General features: G+C 32.9%; 1 protein-coding gene across 16 annotated transcripts in view; it reads right to left on the minus strand.

Annotated features, from left to right (window-relative positions):
* Positions 1–842: 842 nt before the first annotated feature.
* The window catches only part of MGAT4C (MGAT4 family member C), a 720,391-nt gene continuing 698,090 nt past the window's right edge, over positions 843–23,143 (minus strand). For 14 of the 16 annotated variants that reach the window (XM_053226554.1, XM_053226552.1, XM_053226553.1 and 11 more), the window contains 3 exons: positions 13,969–14,121; positions 8,359–8,506; positions 843–4,909 (listed from right to left, as the gene is read on the minus strand). In XM_053226554.1, coding sequence (XP_053082529.1) covers positions 3,768–4,909; positions 8,359–8,506; positions 13,969–14,121 — 1,443 coding nt within the window. In that variant the 3' untranslated portion in view covers positions 843–3,767. The remainder of the gene's footprint in view (positions 4,910–8,358; positions 8,507–13,968; positions 14,122–23,143) is intronic. The other 2 variants (XM_053226563.1, XM_053226559.1) reach the window with 1 other exon arrangement.

Here is a 23,143-nt window from a genome sequence, read left to right on the forward strand (position 1 = left end):
TACATATCTAATATGGTTAAAAAGAGAGGAAACATGTTTCTTGATTGATTAGTTTGTTATCTCATTTTCGGTTCTAACAGCCTACAAGGTAAAATTATTTCAATTTTATAGATGTAGGTACTAAGATTCAAAAGGGTTAAATAACTTTCCTCATATCTGGAGGAAATCAGTAATTGCAAAACTGGATTTCAAACTCAGGTCTATGTGACCCTTCCATTGTATCTCCTGAGAGGAAAAAAAGGCACACATATCAAATTTGTGGTAACATAAAGCTGGGGAGCTATGTTAAAATCCTGAATGATGGAGTCAAGAGCAGGAAAGTATGGGACCATGGATCAGAAGAAACACTGAAATTTTCTTGAAATTAACATTAAAATTTAAAAGAAACATTCAAAGAATTGATTGAACATATATAAAATGGCAAATCATGTTTTTTCAGTAATAAATGTCATGAAGTTTGAAGGTGAGCTCTATTAGTCGATAGTATGGTGATAAAAATGAATGTAATCTTAAACTCTATTATGGAAATACTGAAAAGGCAAAGGAAGAGAATCACGCTCTTATCATCATATGTTAGAGGACACTGAGAGTAGTGTTTTCCATATTAATCCAGGGCACCACATTCTAAAGAACATGTGGACAAACTGGCAAATATTGTGCCATATGGACATTTAGAAGACCAAGTGCTTTCCCTTTCTTATAATTTGTAAATATTTGTTTTGTTTGTATGCCATTATTGTACATTATAGTCTTTCTATGATAGCTTTATAAAAAGTCCCAGAAACAATAGGTCAGTAAGAAATGGAATGTTCTATCTAATAAGTGTAGCTGTATGAGAAAAGTAGTTTTAAATGATACTTGGTTTCTAAATTATATTTTTATATCTGGAAAATATCTATGTTATAAAAGCTGATAGGTTTTTAGTGATACTTCAAAAGTGCTTCTATTAACACTTTCTATGTATTTTTATACCTAGACATGTTATTGCTGCTATAATGTGTATTTTCCAAAAATGTGTAATTTCCATATTTTTATTGTGCTTTTACAAATGCTTTTCTTTGATGTTCATAAATGCTGAAAAGGCTCCCTTAAGGAGAAGAATCTTAAATGTAAATAAACTTTTTAGTCAGTTCACAATAAACAAACTGAGACATTATTTAAGGTACATATTTTGTGCTTGAACCCTGTCAGCATCTTATTTACATAGCAAATAAATACCTCAACTGTCATGTTACATTCCAGTGTTTTTTCAATAGATATTTGTAACAAAGAAAATTTTATATATATATATGTGTATATATATATGTATGTGTATGTATATATATATATATGTATATGTTCATATATATACATATTTAAAAAAACTGCCAAGAGAGACATTGATGTAACATTATGCCTAATAACAGATTGAATATGATTAAACCTAATAAGTGTCTTTTTGCTCTATGTCTCGGAGACAAGATTATAGGAGCCTTATTCAGAACTTTTAAATATAGGAAATGCAACATTGACTCAAGTGAAGAATGCTTGGTCAGATTATCTTTTTGAAAAAGAAAGGTTATTTGTCCCAGTGTCCCTAATAGAGAATCTTTGTCCAAGTCTTTCCTTAAAAAGGTTGACCTCCACTTAATCTATAAAAAAACATAGACACATCCTTAGGTGATTGACCAGCTTATTAAAACCTGGGTTCCATAATGAAAAGATCAAGCTTAAGATAAAATGTAACCACTTTAAATCACATTTACATTTATAATTTTCTAGCAAATGTTCAATTTCGCCCTCAGCAATATTTCTTGAAGCATTTTCCAGAAGCTGATATCAATGGCTGGTCTTTGGAAACACTCTCAGAACCTAGGCAGACTCCATGAAGTTTACAATCACTTCAAGGAGTCTGCCTAAGCTTTGATATTACATGTCTTTGTTGTGTACCTTTTATCATTAAAAGTGGAGAAAGTGATTATCTGTAATTTCTGAGATATATGTAAAATATTATACAACTAGCCAGTTAATGAACAAGGATGATAAAAGCCAATAAAACAGAATATCTTTAAGTGTCTGGCAAATATCCTCCAAATCAAGGCAAAGATTATAGTTTAGTGGCAGTGTTCATTTTTTCGTTTGACTTTAAGACTCAGTTGTGCAAGGAAATATTAATATTTATAGATTCACATTTTCTCTTTATTATACTATAGCAACTGGATGCAAAAAATACACAGTAGCTATTGTATCAATAAAAGAAAAAAATTCCCAATTTTTTATGAGTTTCTAATTTAATCAATTTGGATAGATTGAATAAAATGCTTTCTAATCTATAAAAACATACATATTTGAGTCTCTCCATAAATTTACCTGAAGTACTTTTCATATATTCACAGTAAGCACCTTCATCTTTGCTGTTTGTCAAAAAATAGAGAGGATCCGACAAGTTCAGGGTATTCTGAACAACCAGTGTCTTTACGATGCACTAAGGTGTCCTGAAATGCTTTGATAGGACACATGGTTTTAGCACAACTGTCCAGTCCCTTATAGTAATAGTTAGCAAAGTTTGTTCTCCATTTGGGTGCATATACAAGAGCATCCTTTCGGGCACTTTTAGGTTTATTCCACAGAATGAAAATGAGACTTATGAAAGAGTTATACTAGCTGTTTCAAGATAGCATGACTTATTATCTCAGACTCATGTAGAGGCGAACAGAAAGCATAATTTATGTGAGGAGCAATCTCCACATAAGGGAAAGAGCACTGTGGATATCAGAACATCCGATCTCTCGCTTTGGCTTTACTATGAACTAGCTGTGAATACAGAAAAGTTAACTGATTTCTTGGTTTCCTACTTTTCTCTTTTATAAGATGCCCATTTAAACTCTAAAAAAAGTATATGATAGATTACAACGATTTCAATTGTATGAATTTTAATACAAAACATATAAAATCAATTTCAAAAATTTTCTGCATACACTGAAAATGTAAGAATGAACTAACTATAGGCCTTCTCTAATTTCTTCTATTAAATGTAGGTACCCAATATAACTTGAAAATATCGAGCATAACTACTCTTTTTTGCAAAAGGGAAACTAGAAAAGACTGCTTCCCACAGAAAATTTATTAACAATAGGTGCTCAATTGTTTTTATACAATGAACAATGCCCCTTTTTATATAAATAATCATGGGAGAAATATTTTTAAGCCATTTCTTTTCTTTCCATAACTTCACCTACACATAACATTTTGCTGTAAAGACATCACTTCTATGAGGAGGTATTCATTGTAGATGCCTGGAAGTCTATGAAAATCTATGTTTACAAGAAAAAAAATTATCATTCTAACCAACTGCATATTCACACAGATGCTTAATAAGAGCTATCTGATGACATAATGAATTATCAATTCTTGAGGAAGTGCATACAGTTGGCCACTATTTTTTAAGACTCACCATCCAGCAAACTAAATTTTCTCATTTTGAATCCTTCATGTCACCTTTTTGACATTTAGTTGAAATTTTGGAACAAACACGATTACATTAAAAATATAAATGAAATTCACAACGGACTGATACTCAACTTCAGAAGTTAAAATAAACTCGTGTGTATTAGAGTAAAATTATGTTGACAATATGCAAATCAAAACTGCAAAAATGTTTAGGCTTTTCTTTTAAAATGTCTCATCCATTGCCTTCCCTCCAAAGGACAAAAGTAGCAAAAGAGGAAGGTAGCAAAAAAGGAAACAGGAAAGCCTGTTTTAGGAACTGGACATCTTGGTTTAATTGGCTAAAAAGTCCAAATGCTAATACTCCTAATAATCAGCCATTCCTTTTGTGCCTTGGTAACATATATCCTTATACAATGTATATCAAATGGAATTTTTTGATTCACCTCTGACATTTCAAAGTTTCCATTTTTGAATTCCCCTAGTCTTAAGTAAGTAACACATTGTCTACTTTGTTTGAAATCTATAACGTTTTCCCCAACATCTAGGGCTCCATGATGCAAAATGTCATTTTGCCGATCTTCTGTTCCAGTACTCACTTTAATTTTTTTAATTAAAATTGGATTTTCAAATATAATCACAAAGACGTCTCCTGCTGAAGGTGGTTTTCCCCAAAAGTACTCATCGACACTACTATAAGCCTTGCTTGCTTCATAATTTTCAAAAACATTCATGTTGGTATACAGATTTGCAGGAGGGTTATCGGGGATGTCAAATGACTCTTCTTCAAAATCATCATCCTTCAGCTTATTCTCAGTCCCTTTATATGATGAATAATAACCCATGTGCTGAAAGAGAGATGGTTTAAAACGGATCACATTTTTCTGAGCTAAAAGACCCCGAAAATGAGTCAGTAGCCAATCACAAGGCATTTCTTGATAAAACATTAATAAAAAGTGTGCCAAACGTGGGAGATCATGAGAATGATAAAGTTTTCCAATGTAGCCAAGCTTAGAGAACTCAAGAGTTACCCAGTAGGTTCCTTCAAGGGATGTAATGACTTTCTTGATGGCAGTTAAGAAATTTTTTGAACATCGAACATCATCTTCAAGCATTACATAATAGTCTGATGTATTGGCACAAAAATTAAGCAGAAAAGCATAATCTACATTTTGCTTGGAACGAAATCTGACTCTGTCTTCTGGATCATTGTAATTTCTTTTAAGGCCATCCAGGATTGGGTAATATTCCTCTGGAGCATGTATAACTACTAATCTTCCTGCAATAATATGGTGGGCAAATTTCTGTGTAATATCCTGGACTATGACCTCGCGCCAGGATGAATTAAAGTCTGCTAGATGAACCACCACTGAAATTTCCTTCAGCTCTTCGTAGCTGGACTGCTCAAAAATTGACTTGATTGTCTCAAGTAAATAGTTTCCTTTTTTTCGTTTCACTGACGACAGTCCAATGGTAAGAAACCCTGAACAAAAGAATTCAGAAGGAAGACAAATTAAATGTGAAATAGGCTTTGAATAACAGAGACAAAACTCTTTTCCCCTTAGGCCTGCTACTGTATTAGGTAAATCTAGTAAATGATATGTATAGCATATTTTGTGATTAAAGTATTATGCTAAACATATAAAGCCTATAGTACTTAATATATAATTGATTTTTCTATGAAAAAAATGTCTCTTAAGCACAATGACATATGAGCGTTATTGCTGTAAACATTTGTTTATGAAATAAAAATATGATTTAAGGTGTTTTACAGCTTAATGCTCTCATATATGTCCACTAAAGAAGATAGATGTTTGGATAATATCCACACTATTAAAAAATGCAAAAGGAGAAGGGAATTCACACTTAAGGATGACAAACTGGTCTCAAATGATAAAAAAGAAAATTAAGCCTAACTTATTCTTTTACACATCTTTACATTTTTCATAGAAAACATGGAACATTTTCATTTGTCTTTGATCACTGTCAGTATTTTGCACCAGAAAAATTAATAATTGGACTTCACAAGTTTATTTTGAAATTTACCTAGTATTTTAATTAGAATGCCAACAAAATTATAACTACTTTTTAAAAACTGAATTGTTACTCAAATGTGTTGTACATTGTTCCAATATCCCCGTTTTCCTTATTTTGAAACACAGTTTTACAGCAATTTTGTCTGGGGAAATTTTTATTCAGACACCTAAAATCTAAAATTAGAAACTGGATATTTGTAGAAAATAAAGTAAAAGCTTGTGAAATGGCAGTTTAGTTCTAATAAGTATGGATGTCTTTTTATTGAAATATTTTCACTTTTTAAACCTCTGATTCTCACCATGATTCAGAACTGAATAAAATTTCATAACCACTCTTTGGAAAATAGGAAAATGTTTATATTCACCAAAATCACTGTTTTTTTAAGTTTATTTATTTTTGAGAGAGAGAGAGAGAGAGAGAGAGAGAGAGAGAGAGAGAGAGAATGAGTGGGGGAGGGGCACAGAGAGAGGAGAGAACAAATCCCAAGCAGTCTCCTAGCTCTGTGCCAAGCCTGATGTGGGACTCAATCTACTAACCTGAGCTAAAAGCAGGAGTCCAACGCTTAACTGACAAGCCACGCAGGTGCCCTGAGGTCACTGTTTTAATACAGACACCTGCTTCTTGTGACTTATACAATACTGAAAGAACCCTGTCCAAGAAAAATCTTTCTCACTAGTCTGTCAGAGAGGTAGACAAGGACACATTTTGTTTAAATACCTGGATTTACCACACTAACTTCTTTTGAAAAATGAGTATGTTCTCTGGTACCATTAAACTCAAGATACCAGCCTTTACTAATAGCTTTTACAATAGTCAATGGTATCAGGTTACTTTCCACATAAAAGGCAGGAGTCTATGAACTGTACCCTTGAAATTATCTTGAAAATTTACCCTATGCAATTATCTTAAAAATTCCTAATAGTCTTTTGGGATAGCTTTGCACCTATCATCATTCCTACTTTATAGATGAGGAAACTAAATCACAGGGAGATGTGTTAACTGTGCAAAGTGTTAACACTTCGTGAGACGTAGGGTGCCAAGATCCCAAATGTGCTGCTTGTACCCTCTGTTTGTATCGCCTCTTTGTATAAAGCAGCAGCGTATGTGCCAGCACACATTAGTAAACTGAGGATGGAGAGGGAGAATTAGTAATGTTTGCACAAAGGTAGTGTAACAGATGGAGATAAAAATAAACAGTGGCAAACTTATGCAATTAGAAGAAAGCTTAAGAGCAATCAACATTTGGAATGAAGGAATGAACGGAAGATCGACCTAAAGAAACCTGCATTAAGTTACAAATTTTCGCAACCTGGTGATCACAGACTCACGTGTACAAACATTTCTTAATGGGGAACTCGATTTCTATGGTCTCCACAAGATCTGTTAAGAAATTCATGATATCACTTGTTTACTTGATTCCACGAGTCATGTTTTTCAGAGACATTTTTAAAGCAGTTTGAATCCTACAATTGATGGCATCTTACAATTAAAATGATAATGTGTATTTTCTTGGTGGCACATTAATTAGATCATTATACTCTGTAGAGTCTACAGCATCTTGAAATCCATGAAGTGTGTGTAGTATGTTACTTCTCAGATCCAAACTGCCTGTAGTGAGTTGAATAGTTTTTCTATTCAACCTCAGAATGTGACCTTACTTAAAAATTGAGGGGCGCCTGGGTGGCTCAGTCGGTTAAGCGGCCGACTTTGGCTCAGGTCACCATCTCACACTCCGTGAGTTTGAGCCCCGCGTCGGGCTCTGTGCTGACCGCTCAGAGCCTGGAGCCTGTTTCAGATTCCGTGTTTTCCTCTCTCTCTGACCCTCCCCCGTTCATGCTCTGTCTCTCTCTGTCTCAAAAATAAATAAACGTTAAAAAAATTTTAAAAAAAATTGAGTTTTTGCTGATGTAATTAGTGAAAGATCTTAAGATAAATCATATCAGATTGAGAGTGGGTTCTAAATTCAATGACAGGTGTCCTTGAAGAAGAAGAATGGACACAGAGAGACACAGAGCAAGAGAAGTTCATGTGGAGATGGGGGCTGGGATTACAGTTATGTCCCTACAAGCCAAAGAACACCAAGAGTGACCAGAAGCTGAAAGAGGCAAGACAAGATTCTCCCCTTAACTTTCAGAGGGAGAGTGACTCTGCCAGCACCTTGATTTTGAACATTTGGTCTCCAGAAACACGAGAGAATAAATTTTTGTCGTTTTACACTACCTCGCTTGTGGTAATTTGGTATAGCACCTTGGGAAACTAAAACAATGACTTTCACTTTTTCAAAAGTGGTGGCAAGTCATAAAAACCAAAGCATTAGAGTTGCAAAATATATCAATATTGGGAAGAGTTGTTTTTAAAATATACCTTTACAATTTTAAATAAAATTATTTTTCTCAGTCTTTCTACATGGTTCTAAAATAAATTGTTTGAAAGTTTATATTACAATTAGGCATGTTAAAAAGTTTCTTTTTTTATTATTATTCATGGATGGGATCAGTGAGTAACTGCAATTTGTGAAGAAACATTGAAATGTTTCCCAAAGAATATATTATATTAGTAAATGAAGCCCATAAAATTTTATTGCTCTACAAATGAAGCCGGTTGTCATTATTTTAAAACAAGAATATTTTATGTTCTATATTCTTGATTTAAAAGTGTAGGGATCATGGGCACCTACGTGGCTCAGTCGGTTAAGCCTCCGATATCAGCTCAGGTCATGATCTCCTGGTTGGGTTCAAGCCCCGCTTTGGGCTCTGCGCTGACAACTCAGAGCCTGGAGCCTGCTTCGGATTCTGTATCTCCCTCTCTCTCTGCTCCTCCCCCGCTCACTCTCTGTCTCTTTTTCCTTCAAAAATAGATAAACATTAAAAAAATTAAAAGTGTAGGGATACTTACGCTTTCTTTGTAAAGGTGTGGCAGCTAAGTAGCGATATGTGACATTGATGGCTCCTGAGAAATTCGATAAATCTTTGAAAGTATGCACATAGCGTTCTGAATTCAGCTGATGTGTGGATGTTTCCCTTATAAGCTGTTTGTCTCCTTCCTGAATGCCAAGAAGGAGGAAGAGAAAATAAATATAATAGATGGTCATGATTGAAGTTTCTCCTTAGGCAATGAATATATGGGGCTGATATATAACATGGTTATTATATAAATCTCAACTACTGGTACCACAAGCTGTAGATCATTATCTCTTACCTGAATTCTTACCTAAAGTCTCTGTTCCAGGCTCTCCTACTCTATTGCACTCTTTATATTCCTCTTCCATTTGCTTTTCTACAGCATACATTAATAATGGCATTTACTTGGCCAAAAAAAAAATCTCCACATGAAAATTACAACTGCCTTTATGTTAAAATTCAAATTCATCACAATAATTCAATGGTCTTAAAAATTCATAATCATCTACTTTATAGTTTCATGTAAAACTAATTCTTACTAACCTTCCCATATTTGAGTCATATTAAGCTGTTTCTTCTTCTTCAAGCATTGTTAAATAACATTACACAATATTTCTGTGTAATTCTTTCTGGATAATTTATTAATCAAGAAGTTTTAGTCAGTTACTTATATGGCCACTATAATCAAAGACTGTTAAGAATAGATAGCCATGGTCCTTGTGACATTGTGATGTTTTTTTCAAATGTCTTCAAGATATCTTAATTAAGGTAACTTTGTACCAAGTCAAGGAAATCTCTTCAGACCTTGCATTAGTTTTTCTCACGATACATTTGCACATTGTGTGTGTGTGTGTGTGTGTGTGTGTGTGTGTGTATGATATTCTGTTGCAGGTGAAGTCTAATCCTTTTATATTTAAGATGCCGATTATGTATTTGGTACTGGACTTATGTCATTCAATCTCTGGGCAAGTTTATTTAAAAAATATATATTCATATTTAGTTTAAAATATACCCCATTAACCATTAGTTGGTCCTCTTTTCTCCCTTCTTCAGTAGAAGTTCAATAGTAGATTTTGATTAGCTAGTCACCATTTGGTCAAGTCTTTACTGATTATACATTATTAGCAAAATATTGACTTTTTTGAATTTGTACATGGCTTACTACCATGGGTAGAATATATTTAAAGATAACCGATTTAGAAAGAATTTTGTTGTTTCTGGCAAGTTCCTACTTTACTGTGTGGTGTTATATAGATCTATTTCTACTATTCATATAGAATGGCAAGTCAAGCCTGAGAAAGCCATTAAGAAAATAGAGAAAGTGAATGCATTAAAAACAAATTTGGTGCTCATATTATCTGCCTGTGCTCAATAAAACTTTAATTAAACCCTTGCTATAAAAAATTAGAAAGGATTCTAATATAGTTTTTACCTCATTTGGAACATTCACCAGTTTACATCAAGTCAAATGTGAATAGAGAAAGTGAATGACTCAAAATTTAAAATCAATGGCCAGACTGGAATTGTCTTAGAATAAACATTGAGAATAGCAGGCCATGACTGGGAAGAGCTTTCAATCTGATCGTTGCCAATTCAAGATTTATTCTAAATATCCTTTCTATATATTCAATTATGTTTATAAACCTATACTTGGTCTTTAATACTGTATTTTTATATTTTGTATTGCCTTGATAATTGCAAAAAAAGTTAGTCCTTTAAAATATTTATAATATATTTGCCATCTATAAGTTATACCTTGAATTCTATATTGCTTATAAATATACTAATTGAATATCTACTTAATCCTGATTATTTCAATTTCATTACGAATAAATATGTTTATGTTTGTCTTTCTGAAAACCTATATAACATTATTAAAGTTTTAAAATCCACAAATTTAGGATTGCCAAAATGTAACTAAGGACTCAGTTCAGCATCAGCTACTTTAATAGTAATGTAATAGTGCCCATTATCAATAGAGTCTAGAAGAAATGTCTATAAAAATCACAGCTATCACAACACTGAATTCATTTTACCATTCTGTTCTTATGTGATGTTACATTCTAAAGGCAGTGCAGGATATTGAATATTTCTTTAAGAATTCTATCTTGAATGTGTAAAAATCCAGACCTTTTCTGTGTTAAGATAGAGTACATTCATCCTGATTGAAGGACATAACAGAATATAAAATGAAATGGAACTTATATGAAAGCACTTTATTAAATTCTCAAGAACAAGCTTCTTCACACTTTTCAGCATAAATAAATAATGCAACTTTCACCTGAGTCAGCCTTGTTGGCTGCTTTCCAGAGGCATCTACCTGAACAGCTAGGCTCTCCCTGGATACCTTCTTTCTGTAGCTACTATACTGTGGTGTATTTCTCAGTAATAAGACAAAGCTTTATGACAATCATTTTCTGGATAGGAATGCAATTCAATGGACTAGCTACAGACTAAGTATATACCCTAGTGGCTACTTTGAAGATGCTCACAGCCCAGAGGCTAAGTTGATTGGGCATGCAGCGTCTCTTCTACTTAGCTTGCCTTGGAATAGCATTTGTCTCTTACACTGAGCTTGGCTTCCTTTCCCAATGAAAGGCACATATGTCCCGAATATGTAAGCAATACATTAAACTGTTATATGCCCAGTATTTCAGGATACAAATGGATTTTCTAGCAAAACACAGCAGAATACAATGTACTAAGTAACTCCAGAGATCTTTTACTTGCAATTGTTTGTCTGTTTTCTCTGAATTGTGACTATTATTTCCCCCTGAAATAAGGGAGGCAGGAAAAAAAGATCTACCACTGTCTATGTTTAGAAAATGTACACATTGTGGCATTCTAAAATAAAAAAAAATAAATTAGATGATTTTATGAAAACTGAAATAAACACAGATAAAAAGGTCAAAGGGAGAAGTGTTAAGAAGAAACTACGTGTATACTAGTAGGTGGCTGGCTTTCCATGGATATTAAACACTTTTAGAAAAACAATATTAATGTAATTTTATATTAATTATTTAAAGAATGTTTAAATCTTTTTTTTTTAATTTTTTTCAACGTTTTTATTTATTTTTGGGACAGAGAGAGACAGAGCATGAACGGGGGAGGGGCAGAGAGAGAGGGAGACACAGAATCGGAAACAGGCTCCAGGCTCCGAGCCATCAGCCCAGAGCCCGACGCGGGGCTCGAACTCACGGACCGCGAGATCGTGACCTGGCTGAAGTCGGACGCTTAACCGACTGCGCCACCCAGGCGCCCCAAGAATGTTTAAATCTTTATGCATATTAGCTTTGGGATAAAAATTAGCTCCAAATGCAGTTTAGGTAAAAAATCATCAGTAAATAGTGAGAAATTAAACTAATAAAAATACTGTCATTAAATTTTCAGTAAGGTTATGCTTATATTTAACAATCATTTTAATTCACTCTTTCCACTTTAATATAAGTATTTAAAAACAATATTTTTTTTAATTTGAGAGAGAGAGAGAGGGAGAGCATGAGCAGGGGAGAGGGGCAGAGGGAGAGAGAATCTTAAACAAGCTGCATGCTTAGCATGGAGCTGGACTCAGGGCTGTATCCCTTGACCCTGGGATCGTGACCTGAGCTAAAGAAAAGAGTTGGATGCTCAACTGACTGAGCTACCCAGACACCTTCAAATAATTTCAATTTTAAAGCTAAGGAGCAATCCCTTCTCTATACTTGGGCTGATTTGTGAATTTGACTAGATATATGCCTAACATAGCCAGAGAAAATTTCATCAAGAAAGTACTCTTTAGTAAGAGCTACTTCATTAAATCATACCTTTTTACATTAGATGGCTGGGACTGAAGTGTAGATAGAAATGTGTAAAAGAGCATTAGTATTTGCTCTTCTTATAGATATATACTCTACTAGTTCTTACACATTTTATAATGAATTTGAAGAGCTTTTAAATCAACAAGATAGAAGGATGTTTGCTGCATACAATGGTCTTTTGTCTGTTTCAAATGAGACACTGGAATTGAGTTTGAAAGTGTCTCATAAATGCAGCAAATCATTAAATGCAATAGGTATCCTGTTAATACTATGTGTTTCCTTTACAAGATGTGATTTACTGCTACCAGTAGACACAGATGTAAGAAATAATTTTTTATTACAAAATTAAATCACTTATCAAAAGCTCTTCTAGTTAATTTATGATCTTTAATTTTATCCAGAAAAAAAATAGCTGGATCACATGGGTCTTGCTATATTGTCTTTAAGTCTTATAAACCTAATAATCAGGTTTAAAGAAAAATCAAAATGCATATCATTAGTAAGTTTCTCCAATTTGCTATGTTTACCTAAATCATCCCTAGTCAAATTCTATGAATCTGTGGTGATTTCAGCCTTTGTGAATTGTCTGTGGATAATAGAATGAAGGGTCCACAAGATCAAGACCTATACATGAATGTAAAAGGCATAGGCAGAACCAAAATCTAGGAATCCGGCAGAATTTCATCATCAAACAATGCTAAAGGAAGTAAAATGCTTTACACAAAACTTCCAAAGAATATCTGTACCAACTAAGATCAAATGGTTAGGTTATAGGACATAGAATAGTATATGGCAAATCATGGGTAGTTAAAAAATCATGTTCAATTAATAAAACATTTTACTGGGAAATGCTTTTTGTGGTTATTGTCAGATTTTCTCTTGATAAGATATTAACTGAAACTTTCAGCATGCTTGCATAATGGAAAGTACTTTTTAGTCCTCTGTATGTCCAAAGATTTTGATTTTCTGAAATATGTGAACAGGAATAATAGTGTAAAGATTAGGACTTTTCGAGATAACTTAAGCTCAATTCAGAATGAAAGTGAATAAGCAATAATTACCGTGTTATTCTCATCAGACATGAAATGATGTGATACTTATAACAATAACAAGTAATAGAACTTATAACAATAACAAGTAATAGAACAAATTGAGTTCTCAGAATTAACCAGAGTAAGTCCTTTGTCCATTTCTAGAATTTAATTAAAAGTTAATTTATATGCTATATTCTAATTTATCTTTTTTTAAACTACTGAATACTTTTCACATCATTGTTTCTAGTTCTTAAAGTTCTATGTTATTTTTCAGTGAATTTAAATATACAACATGGTGGCCATTTATGCCTATTCAAAATCAAATGAAGTGTCATATATGATAACAAAATAGCATAATTAGTATCATTAGTTAAAATGTAGAATTTTGAAAATTTTGATAAGAAAATTGATAAAGGACTCATATCTTTAAGCAATTTTTAAAAATCTATATTTTTAAACTAAATCTCAAAATGGTTATATATACTATTAATTCAGCATGGTGATGATAGCTAATTTATTTATACAATATACATATTTGAACTACTATATACAGAATTAAAGAAAACATTGTGACATAAATCAAAATAATTATAATGCTGGTAATATATAATTAATACAAAAAGTAGCTTGATAGAAAACATAAATGTCATAGTTTTGCTCAAACTAAGGTTATGCCAGCAGCCTAGGATTGAAGTTATGTTACAATTGGACTAAATCTAGTTTGACTTCAGCTTTATGTGTAACAACAAAAATAAAAAAACCTCCAAAACTTACCAGAACATAGCTGTCTTCAATGTACAAGTTCATAAAGAGAAGGAAAATGACAAGAACTCCCAAAAATGACACTGTGGAACGTTTTCGCAGGCATCTCATTTTATCCAGTATTTCAAAAATATGCTTCATTTGATAAAATTTAAGCATTCTATACTGTGGAAAAGAGGCATAGAATTATTGACAATGAAATTTGGATGTAAATATTTCTTCATCATAGATATCAAAAACCAGGCCTTAATAAAATGTCACCCTTCAAATGTTTGCACTGACATTTTCCCATTTTCACACATACGACTTTCACAGATTGTTAATATCTTAGCATAAGGTCAACGCACTAGCTTATATTGTGGAGTGGTTTGCTTGTTTGTTTTCATGGATAGATTTTTAATATACCTAGAATTTATCTTTGTGTCTTTTATCATGTAATATAATAATTTAATTTCTTTATTTTTCATACGGAGAGCCAATGGTCTTCCACTTTCTGTGCACTGGTTGTAACTACTAGTTACATTACCAATCCTGACTTCAAGGGTGTGGGGAAGTGTAATCCCCCATGCACTGTGAAGTAAAGAAGAACGTTACTATTGTATACCATATTTATATCGAATCATCCATTCTTTTGATTTGTGATGCCACTTCTAGAATAAGGTCACTTTCTAATTTGCATTTCTAATTTGCATAGGTTGAAAATGTATTTACAGATCCATCATTTATAATTTTTTTTCCGATAAGGAAATACATAGCAATTTTGACCAAAACCTTCTAAGTGAAATTTTGTTATTCTGTAGATAAAACAGCATTATATTTGTACAAGATTTTTTTAAACTGTTTTTTTAAAATTATTATTATTTTTGAGAGAGAGAGAGAGAGAGAGAGGATGAGAGAGGGAGGGAGGGGCAGAGAGTGAGCTAGACACAGAATCTGAAGCAGGCTCCAGGCTCTGAGCTGTCAGCACAGAGCCCGGCAGGGGGCTCAAACCCACAAACTGTGAGATCATGACCTGAGTCAAAGTCAGACTCCCAACTGACTGGGCCACCCAGGTGCCCCTGTAAAAGATTTTTATCTGGATTTTGAAAATCAGCAAAAATACAAGGGATTGCAATCTAATCATACACCAAGAGACAAAATATTTTTAAATGTCAGACAAAATATTTTTAAATATGAAGACTTATCTATAGCATGAAATGCATGTATTCCCTCTAACTTAGCAGTTATACCTCTAAAAATCTTTTCAAAACAATTGTATTTGTGAGTAAATGTTTAGCTGGTATTACAATGGTATTACAAATGGTATTACAAGACAGTGATGTTTATAAAATGAGTTGGAAACGATCTTTTAAATGTTAACAACTGTTACCTTGGTATAGAAGAATTATCAAAAATTTTCAATCTTGTTTTTACTTTTTTTAATTTCTATACTTTCAAAGGTACATATATTCAGTAATATTTAAAAACTTACTTTTAATTTTCAAAATTCTCTATTGTCCGAAGGAAAAAAAAAACCTGCATCTTATTTTGGAGGCACAGCATAAACACACCAATTTTTTTTCAAGAAAAAAATTTAAAAATGTTATACTTTATGGTGTGTTTTGGATGTTCTGAATTTGAAGGTTATAACTTATGTAAATGCTAAGTCAAGAGGAAGTATATTCTAATTCTATTCCTTTGAGACAAAGGCAAAATATAAACAATGTGACCACAAGTTGAATCTGTAAAGTTCAAATGTAAACAATTATATATAAAAAATAAGAATATTTATTAAAATTTATTAAATACTAAATGCTGGACAATACAGTTTGCATGGGTAACTCACTGATATTTCATAACAATGCTAAGATTTTAAATTGCCATTAGTTTACAAATGCAAAAAAAAAAAAAGAAGAAAAAACCCGGAGTTTTCTTGAGGTGTCTCCATAAGGGATGAGTCCATTTTTTAAAACTTAAAATTGACCAGAGTCTTCTCTATGAACCACTAATGGTGTATCATTTAGTAATTAGGTTTCATATATATATTTTTTTTATTTTTTTAATTAATTAATTAATTAAGTTAGTTAGAGTACATACATGAGCAGGAAAGGGGCAGAGAGAGAGAGGAAGAGAGAGAAAACCCAAGCGCTCTCCATGCTGTCATACAAATGGCCAAATAGTACAGGAAAAGACACTCAACATTACTTACTGTAATGGAAATGTAAATAACAATCACAATGAGATATCACATCACATCTCTTTAAATGGTTATTATCAAAAGGCTAGATATAAGTATTGGAGAGGCTGTGGAGGAAAGAACCTTGTGCACTGTTGGTTGGATGCAAATTGTTGCTGCCACTATAGAAAAGAATGACATTTCCTCAAAAAGTTTAAAATAAAACTACCATATGATCCAGCAATTCCACTTCTGTGTATATATACGAAGGAAAGAAAATTACTATCTTGAAGAGATAATCTGCACCTCCATGTGGACTGCAATATTATTCACAATAGCCAAGATATGAAAAAAAACCCTAAATGTCTGTCAACAGATCAGTGAATAAAGGGAATGTGACATATACATATAGGTATGTGCATATATATACACATATACATATACATACATACATATTACACATATATGTATATATATGTACATATATACATATATATGTATATGTATATATATATATATGTTGGTATATTATTCAGCCATAAAAAAGAAAGAAATCTTGCCATTTATTACAACATGTAGACCTTGAGGACATTATGCTAGGTGAAATGAGTCAGAGAAACAAAAATACTGTGTGGTTTCACACACAGAATGTGAAAAGGCAAATACACAGAAACAGGGGTTTAGAATAGTGGTTGCCAGGGGCCGGGTGGGTGGGAGAAACAGGGAGATGTCAGTTGAAGGGTATAGACTCCAGTTATGAGTAAGTTCTGAGTATCTAATGTATTACATAGTGCCTGATAGTTAACAGTATGGTATGATATATTTGAAAGTTGCTAAGAAAGTAGGTCTTAAATATTCTCACCACAGAAAACAAAAAGGTAATTATGTGAGGTGATGGAGGTGTTAACCTTATTATGGTAATCATTTTGTGATATATACATGTATCAAATCATCACATTGTATATTTTATACTTACAAATTGTCTTATGTCAATTATATTTTAATAAACCCAGGAGAAAATATAGAAAAGAAACCTTATGTTCATATGGCTTACTGGTGAATTTTACCAAATATTTTTCAGGAAAAAATAATACTAATTCTACACAAGCCCTTTCAGACAACAGATTTAAAAAAAATTGTTAGTGAAGGGGCACCTAGGTGGCTCCGTTGGTTAAGCGACCGACTTTGGCTCAGGTCATGATCTCGCAGTTTGTGAGTTCAAGCCCCGCATTGGGCTCTCTGCTGACAGATCAGAGCCTGGAGCCTACTTCAGATTCTATGTCTCCGCCTCTCTCTACCCCTCCCCTGCTCACACTCTGTGTCTCTCTGTCTCTCAATAATAAATAAACGTTAAAAATATTTTTAAAAAATTGTTAGTGAAGTATTCTTGACGCACAAGGCTACATTAGTTTCAAGTGTACAACATATTGATTTGAAAATTCTATACATTACTCAGTCCTCCCTATGGTCAATGTAGTTGCCATCTGTTATTATAGTATTACTGACTATATTCCATATGCTGTGCTTTCATATTTGTGACATATTTATTACATGAATGGAAGTTTGTACATCTTAACCCCCTTCATTTGTTATGCCCATCCCTTCACCTACCTTCCGTTTGGCAACAACCATCGTGTTCTCCATTTTTAAGAATTTGTTTTATTTTTTAGGTTCCACATAGAAGGAAATCATATGGTATCCTTCTTTCTCTGACTTATTTTGCATAGCATAATTCTTAATCCATCCATGTTGCTGCAAATGGCAAGACCTCATTTTGTTAAGCACAAATAGTATTTCATTGCATGTGTGCATGTGTGAGTGCATGCATGTGTGTGTGTATAAATATATGCATATAGATAGATGATACAGATATAGATACAGATGATATAGATATAGATGATGATATATAGATATAGATATAGATGATATGGATATAGATATAGATATAGATATAGATATAGATATAGATATAGATGCAGATATAGATATACCTTCTTTATTCATTCCTCTATTGTGGGACACTTGTGTTGCTTCCATATCTTGGCTATTGTAGCTAATGCTGCCACAAACATGGGGAAGCATCTGTCTTTTCAAATTATTGTTTTATTTTATTTGAGTAAATAGCCAGTAGTGAAATTACTAGATCAAATGGTATTTCTATATTTAATTTTTTGAGAGAACTCCACACTGTTTTCCACAGCGGTTGCACCAATTTACCTTCCCACCCGTGGTGCATGAGGGTTCCCTCTTCTCCACATCCTCATCAACACTTACTATTTGTTGTTTATGTTATGTTATGTTATGTTATGTTATGTTATGTTATGTTATGTTATGTTATTGTATCTATTTTAGTTTTTTTTTTTTTATTTAGAGAGAGACAGACAGCATGAGCAGTGTAGAGGCAGAGAGAGAGGGAGAGAGAGGAGCTCAAGCAGTACAGAGCCTGACATGGGGCTCGATCTCATGAAACTATGAGATTATGACCTGAGCCAAAATCAAGAGTCAATCAACCAACTGAGCCACCAAGTTGCCCCATCTATTTCTTGCCTTTTTTGATAGTAGCCATTTTGATTGGTGTGAAGTGATATCTCAGTGTGGTTTTGATTTGCATTTCCTTGATGATTAGTGATGTTGAGTATCTTTTCCAATTTAGACAATAGATTTTTATCTGTTATTATTTTAACTCATTTTACAAATAATTTTATAAGAGTAAAAAATGATTTTGAAAATAACTTCATTATAAATGTAAGAATTTAAACATAGGTAACTCAAATGTTATTCTTAATTTTTTACAATTTGAAAGTATATGTCCCCCAAGTATATGATGCTTCAAAAACTGCTCAACCATCATTCCTGAAGGAAGAACATATCCATCTTGTAAGTTCTGATTCCAAATTTCTAGTACATCTCAGATAGATATTGTTACTTCAGGTACCCTGAACTTGCAACATCAATACTCAAGACTTGGAAAATTTGATGGTTCATAAGTTTGTTAAAGCAAGAACAACCTTCTTATTTGATTCTGTAATAATAACTGTAGAAACACTAATCTCATGTGTCTACATCATCTATATCTTTCCAATTATTTTTGTTTACACACCTGCATTTGTGTGATGATAATCTTATCAAGTAAATTTTGTTGCAAACATCATAAGAAATGAATGAATACTGTTCCATACCTGTTTAGCAAAATAGAATTGTTAGGCTTTTGTTGCATCATGTTGTGAGATGAAATCCTCTCTGTCTGAGGATGTTCTCAATGAAAATACCACATTTTCTTTATTCTTTAGACATCTATCCTTTACTCAGCAATTCATATGAGTTTTTATACTATCAATTTTACCATTATCGTGTTGTCAAGAGTACCAATCTTTTTGCATTCATCATCTGATTCATCTAATAATTATGAAGCAAATCTTTCTGTTTACATTTTTCTCCTTGTCATTATCAGAAAATGAAATGAAAATGAAAAACTCTGAATATTCAGTTGTGTTCAATGAAAGGTTAAATCCCCTGCAAAGATAGTGTCTTTAGATTTGATTTTTACCTACTTGAAAGATCATGCAACACTGCACAGCACAATAACAAGAGATTTAATGCACAGTATAGTGACTAGAGACACAATATGGTATTAAAATCATCAAACATGTTAAGAAACCAGGTTTTAATTATTCCCATCAGAACAAAAAAATGATCATTACATGATATGATGGAGGTGCTATTACTATAATGACAATTATGTTACAATATATAAAGCTAGCAAATATACATGCTTATAGTTACACAGTATTATACATCAAATATATTTCAATAAAAATAAAGGTATACCAGAAAAAAAAAGGTTAACAATGCCTTTTGATGAGGAATAGTTTTTTTAATGTTGGTGAAGTTGAATTTATCATTTTTTTATTGTAGTGCTTTTTTGTGTTCTAACAAACTATCACCTAATTCACATCATACACATATTTTCCTGTTTTCTTGTAGGAGCTTAATAATTTTTGCTTTTAGGTTTAAGTCTACAAATGATCTCAAATGAATTTTGGCTTATGGTGTGGGGAAGAGGATGAGGTTCCTTTTTTATCCTATAGACTTCATTAGTTGCTCAAGTACCACTTGTAGAAAGACTATATTTGGTGCCTTTGCTGAAAATCAATTTGATATATGTGTGGTTATATATATTTGGTGTATATATATATATATATATATACACACACACATATATATAAATCTATCTTTGGTATATTAATCTATTTGTCTATCTTTTTAAAAATTTTTTATGTTTATTTATTCATTTTGCGATAGACTGAGGGAGCAAGGTAGGGGGGCAGAGAGAGAGGGAGGAGAATCCCAGGCAGGCTCTGCACTGTTAGTATGGAGCCCAAAGTGGGACTCGGAGTCATTAAACGTGAGATCATGACCTGAGCTGAAACCAACAGTCAGATACTTAACCTGCTGAGCCACCCAGGTGCCCATCTATTTTTCTATCTTAATGACAATACTACATTATCCTAATTGGAACCTCATTATTATGTCTTGAAATAACATAAGGTGAGTCCTTTATGTCACTCTTCTTTTCCAAGATGTTTCTGGCTATTTCAGGTCCCTTGTATTTCTATGGAAATTTTATCATAATTGTCTATTTTGACAGAAAAAAAAACTAGTTAGAATTTATTAGGACCTAATGGGTCTGCAAATAAATAATCTTATAATCAATACAAACTTCTACAAAAAGAAAGATGCATAGGATTTAAGAATTTGTTGGATGTACAGCTAACTTATTGGGATCTAGAAATATACAACTGATATTTTAATATTGACACCTTGAGTCATGTGACCTTCTTAAAGTCATTGCATCTGTAAGCAAAGGCAGTTTTAATGCTTATTTTTGAATCTATAAGCTATTACAATTTGTTGTTGCTGCTGCTGCCTTATTTATTTACTGGCAACAGCCTCCAGTATATTAAATAGAAGCAATGAAGTAGTGACAGTAAATTTGTTCTGATATTATAGAGATGCATGTTATCTCACTGAGGATATTTCCCTCTATCCCTAAATTGTTGATATTTTTTACCATGAATAAATATTGGATTTTGCCAAATACTGCTCATCTGTTAAGTTGATCATATGGAAGTTTTTGTCTCCATTATTCTTTCAATATGATGGATTATACTGATTGATTAGAATTTAAACCAAATATATCCAAATATTAAGTAATCATATATATATATGTGTGTGTGTGTATATATATATATATATATATATATATATATACACACACATACACACAGATATGTGTGTGTGTGTGTGTGTGTGTGTGTGTGTGTGTGTAATTCCCTTTGTAATCATTATCCTCTTTGTTGACTTGTGCTATCAGAGTGCTTGTTTCAGAGAAGTCTCCAGTCTATGGCTAATTTTACCCCACTGCTAAGGCAATACTCTTCTGAGTACTCTATCTGACGCTCAATGTATTAATTTTTTTTCTATTCTAGATGAAGAAAACATGATTATTTCTGCCTTTGCATTCCAGAAACCATTCCAATTGTTTTTTTTTTTTTCAGTGATTCCTTACCAGTGTTGGAGAGTGTTCTCACACACATGCAGTAGGTGCTCAGCTACAGACATAAGGAAAACCCTTTGTAGATTTCTCAATCTCTCTCTCTCTCTCTCTCTCTCTCTCTCTCTCTCTCTCTCCACAGTTGTAGTCTCCATGCAGCTTTCTCCTCTCTGGTACTATGCCTAGAAATCGTAGCCATTTCAGAATCTCAAACTTCTCAACTACATCTCGTCACCTCAGGGAGACCACCTGTCTCATTGGGTTCTCTCCCCTGGTACTATAGCCTAGAAACTCTGAACAGTAAGCTGTGGCGATCACCTCAATTGTTTCCTTTGTATCATGAATCATACCTTTTTCTGCTTATTGTTCATGTGTATAAATTTGTTTCACACATTTAGTCTGGTTTTTCAGTTGTTTAAGGAGAGAAGGTAAATCTGCTGCCTATTTCTGCATCGTGGTCAGAAACATCTTGCTGGTTATACAATTCCTTGCCTGTGCTTTCTTCCCTTTTTCTTGAGAAATATTATTACATTATTGTCTTGCTTTTAATGTTACTTGGGACATATAACGCCACCTGTTTTTCTTTCCATTATAAATGATTTGGCAAATGTAAAATGAGTTGGTTGTGTTGCCTACCGTTGTTAAATATTCTTTTTTATATTTAAGATGGAATCAGGTATGTCTTAAAGTTAACCATTCTTGAATAGCTTGAAGAAACTTTGACAAAAGGCAACACTGCACAGAACGATATCAGTATATCAATATATCTAATTTATTTAATACATTTAATTGTACATCTATTTTTTAAACACATGGAGAGAACATGGTGGAGGAATAGTGTGTAAATGCTATATATTCTGACAGTACAAAAAATTAACCAACTAAAAACGTGGGGTAAAGAGAGGAAGGGGAAGTAGAATAAGCTCATCGATATCTACACTGTGTAGATAACAGGTGTGAGTCAAAGACTATGATTTAAAACAGACAAAACAAGTATCAGAAGCTAAACTAAGGAAATGGGACTAACAGCATAATTAAAGGTATTAATAAAAGATAACCACAACAGAAAAATTTAAAAACTCCAAATAGCAAGTACCAAAAGAAATTAAAGAAAAATATATAAAAAATCTACCACATGGAGAAATATACTAAATATTCCATCAAACAGAGAGGAAGTATACCATAAGACAACAGAGTTGAGACCAAACACATTAGTAGTATCAATAAATGCAAATGGGCTTAGCTCATTATTTATTTATTTATTTATTTATTTATTTATTATTTTCTTAAAGTTTATTTGAGAAAGAGAGAGAGAGAGAGAGAGAGAGACCACGAGCAGGGGAGGGGCAGAGACAGAGGGAGAGAGAGAAAATCCCAAGCAGGCTCTGCACTGTCAGTGTGGAGCCCAAAGTGGGGCTTGAACCCACAAACCATGAGAACATGACCTGAGTTGAAACCAAGAGTAGGATGCTTAACCA

Source organism: Acinonyx jubatus, chromosome B4 (genome assembly GCF_027475565.1).
Source record: "Acinonyx jubatus isolate Ajub_Pintada_27869175 chromosome B4, VMU_Ajub_asm_v1.0, whole genome shotgun sequence".
NCBI classification, from domain to species: domain Eukaryota; kingdom Metazoa; phylum Chordata; class Mammalia; order Carnivora; family Felidae; genus Acinonyx; species Acinonyx jubatus.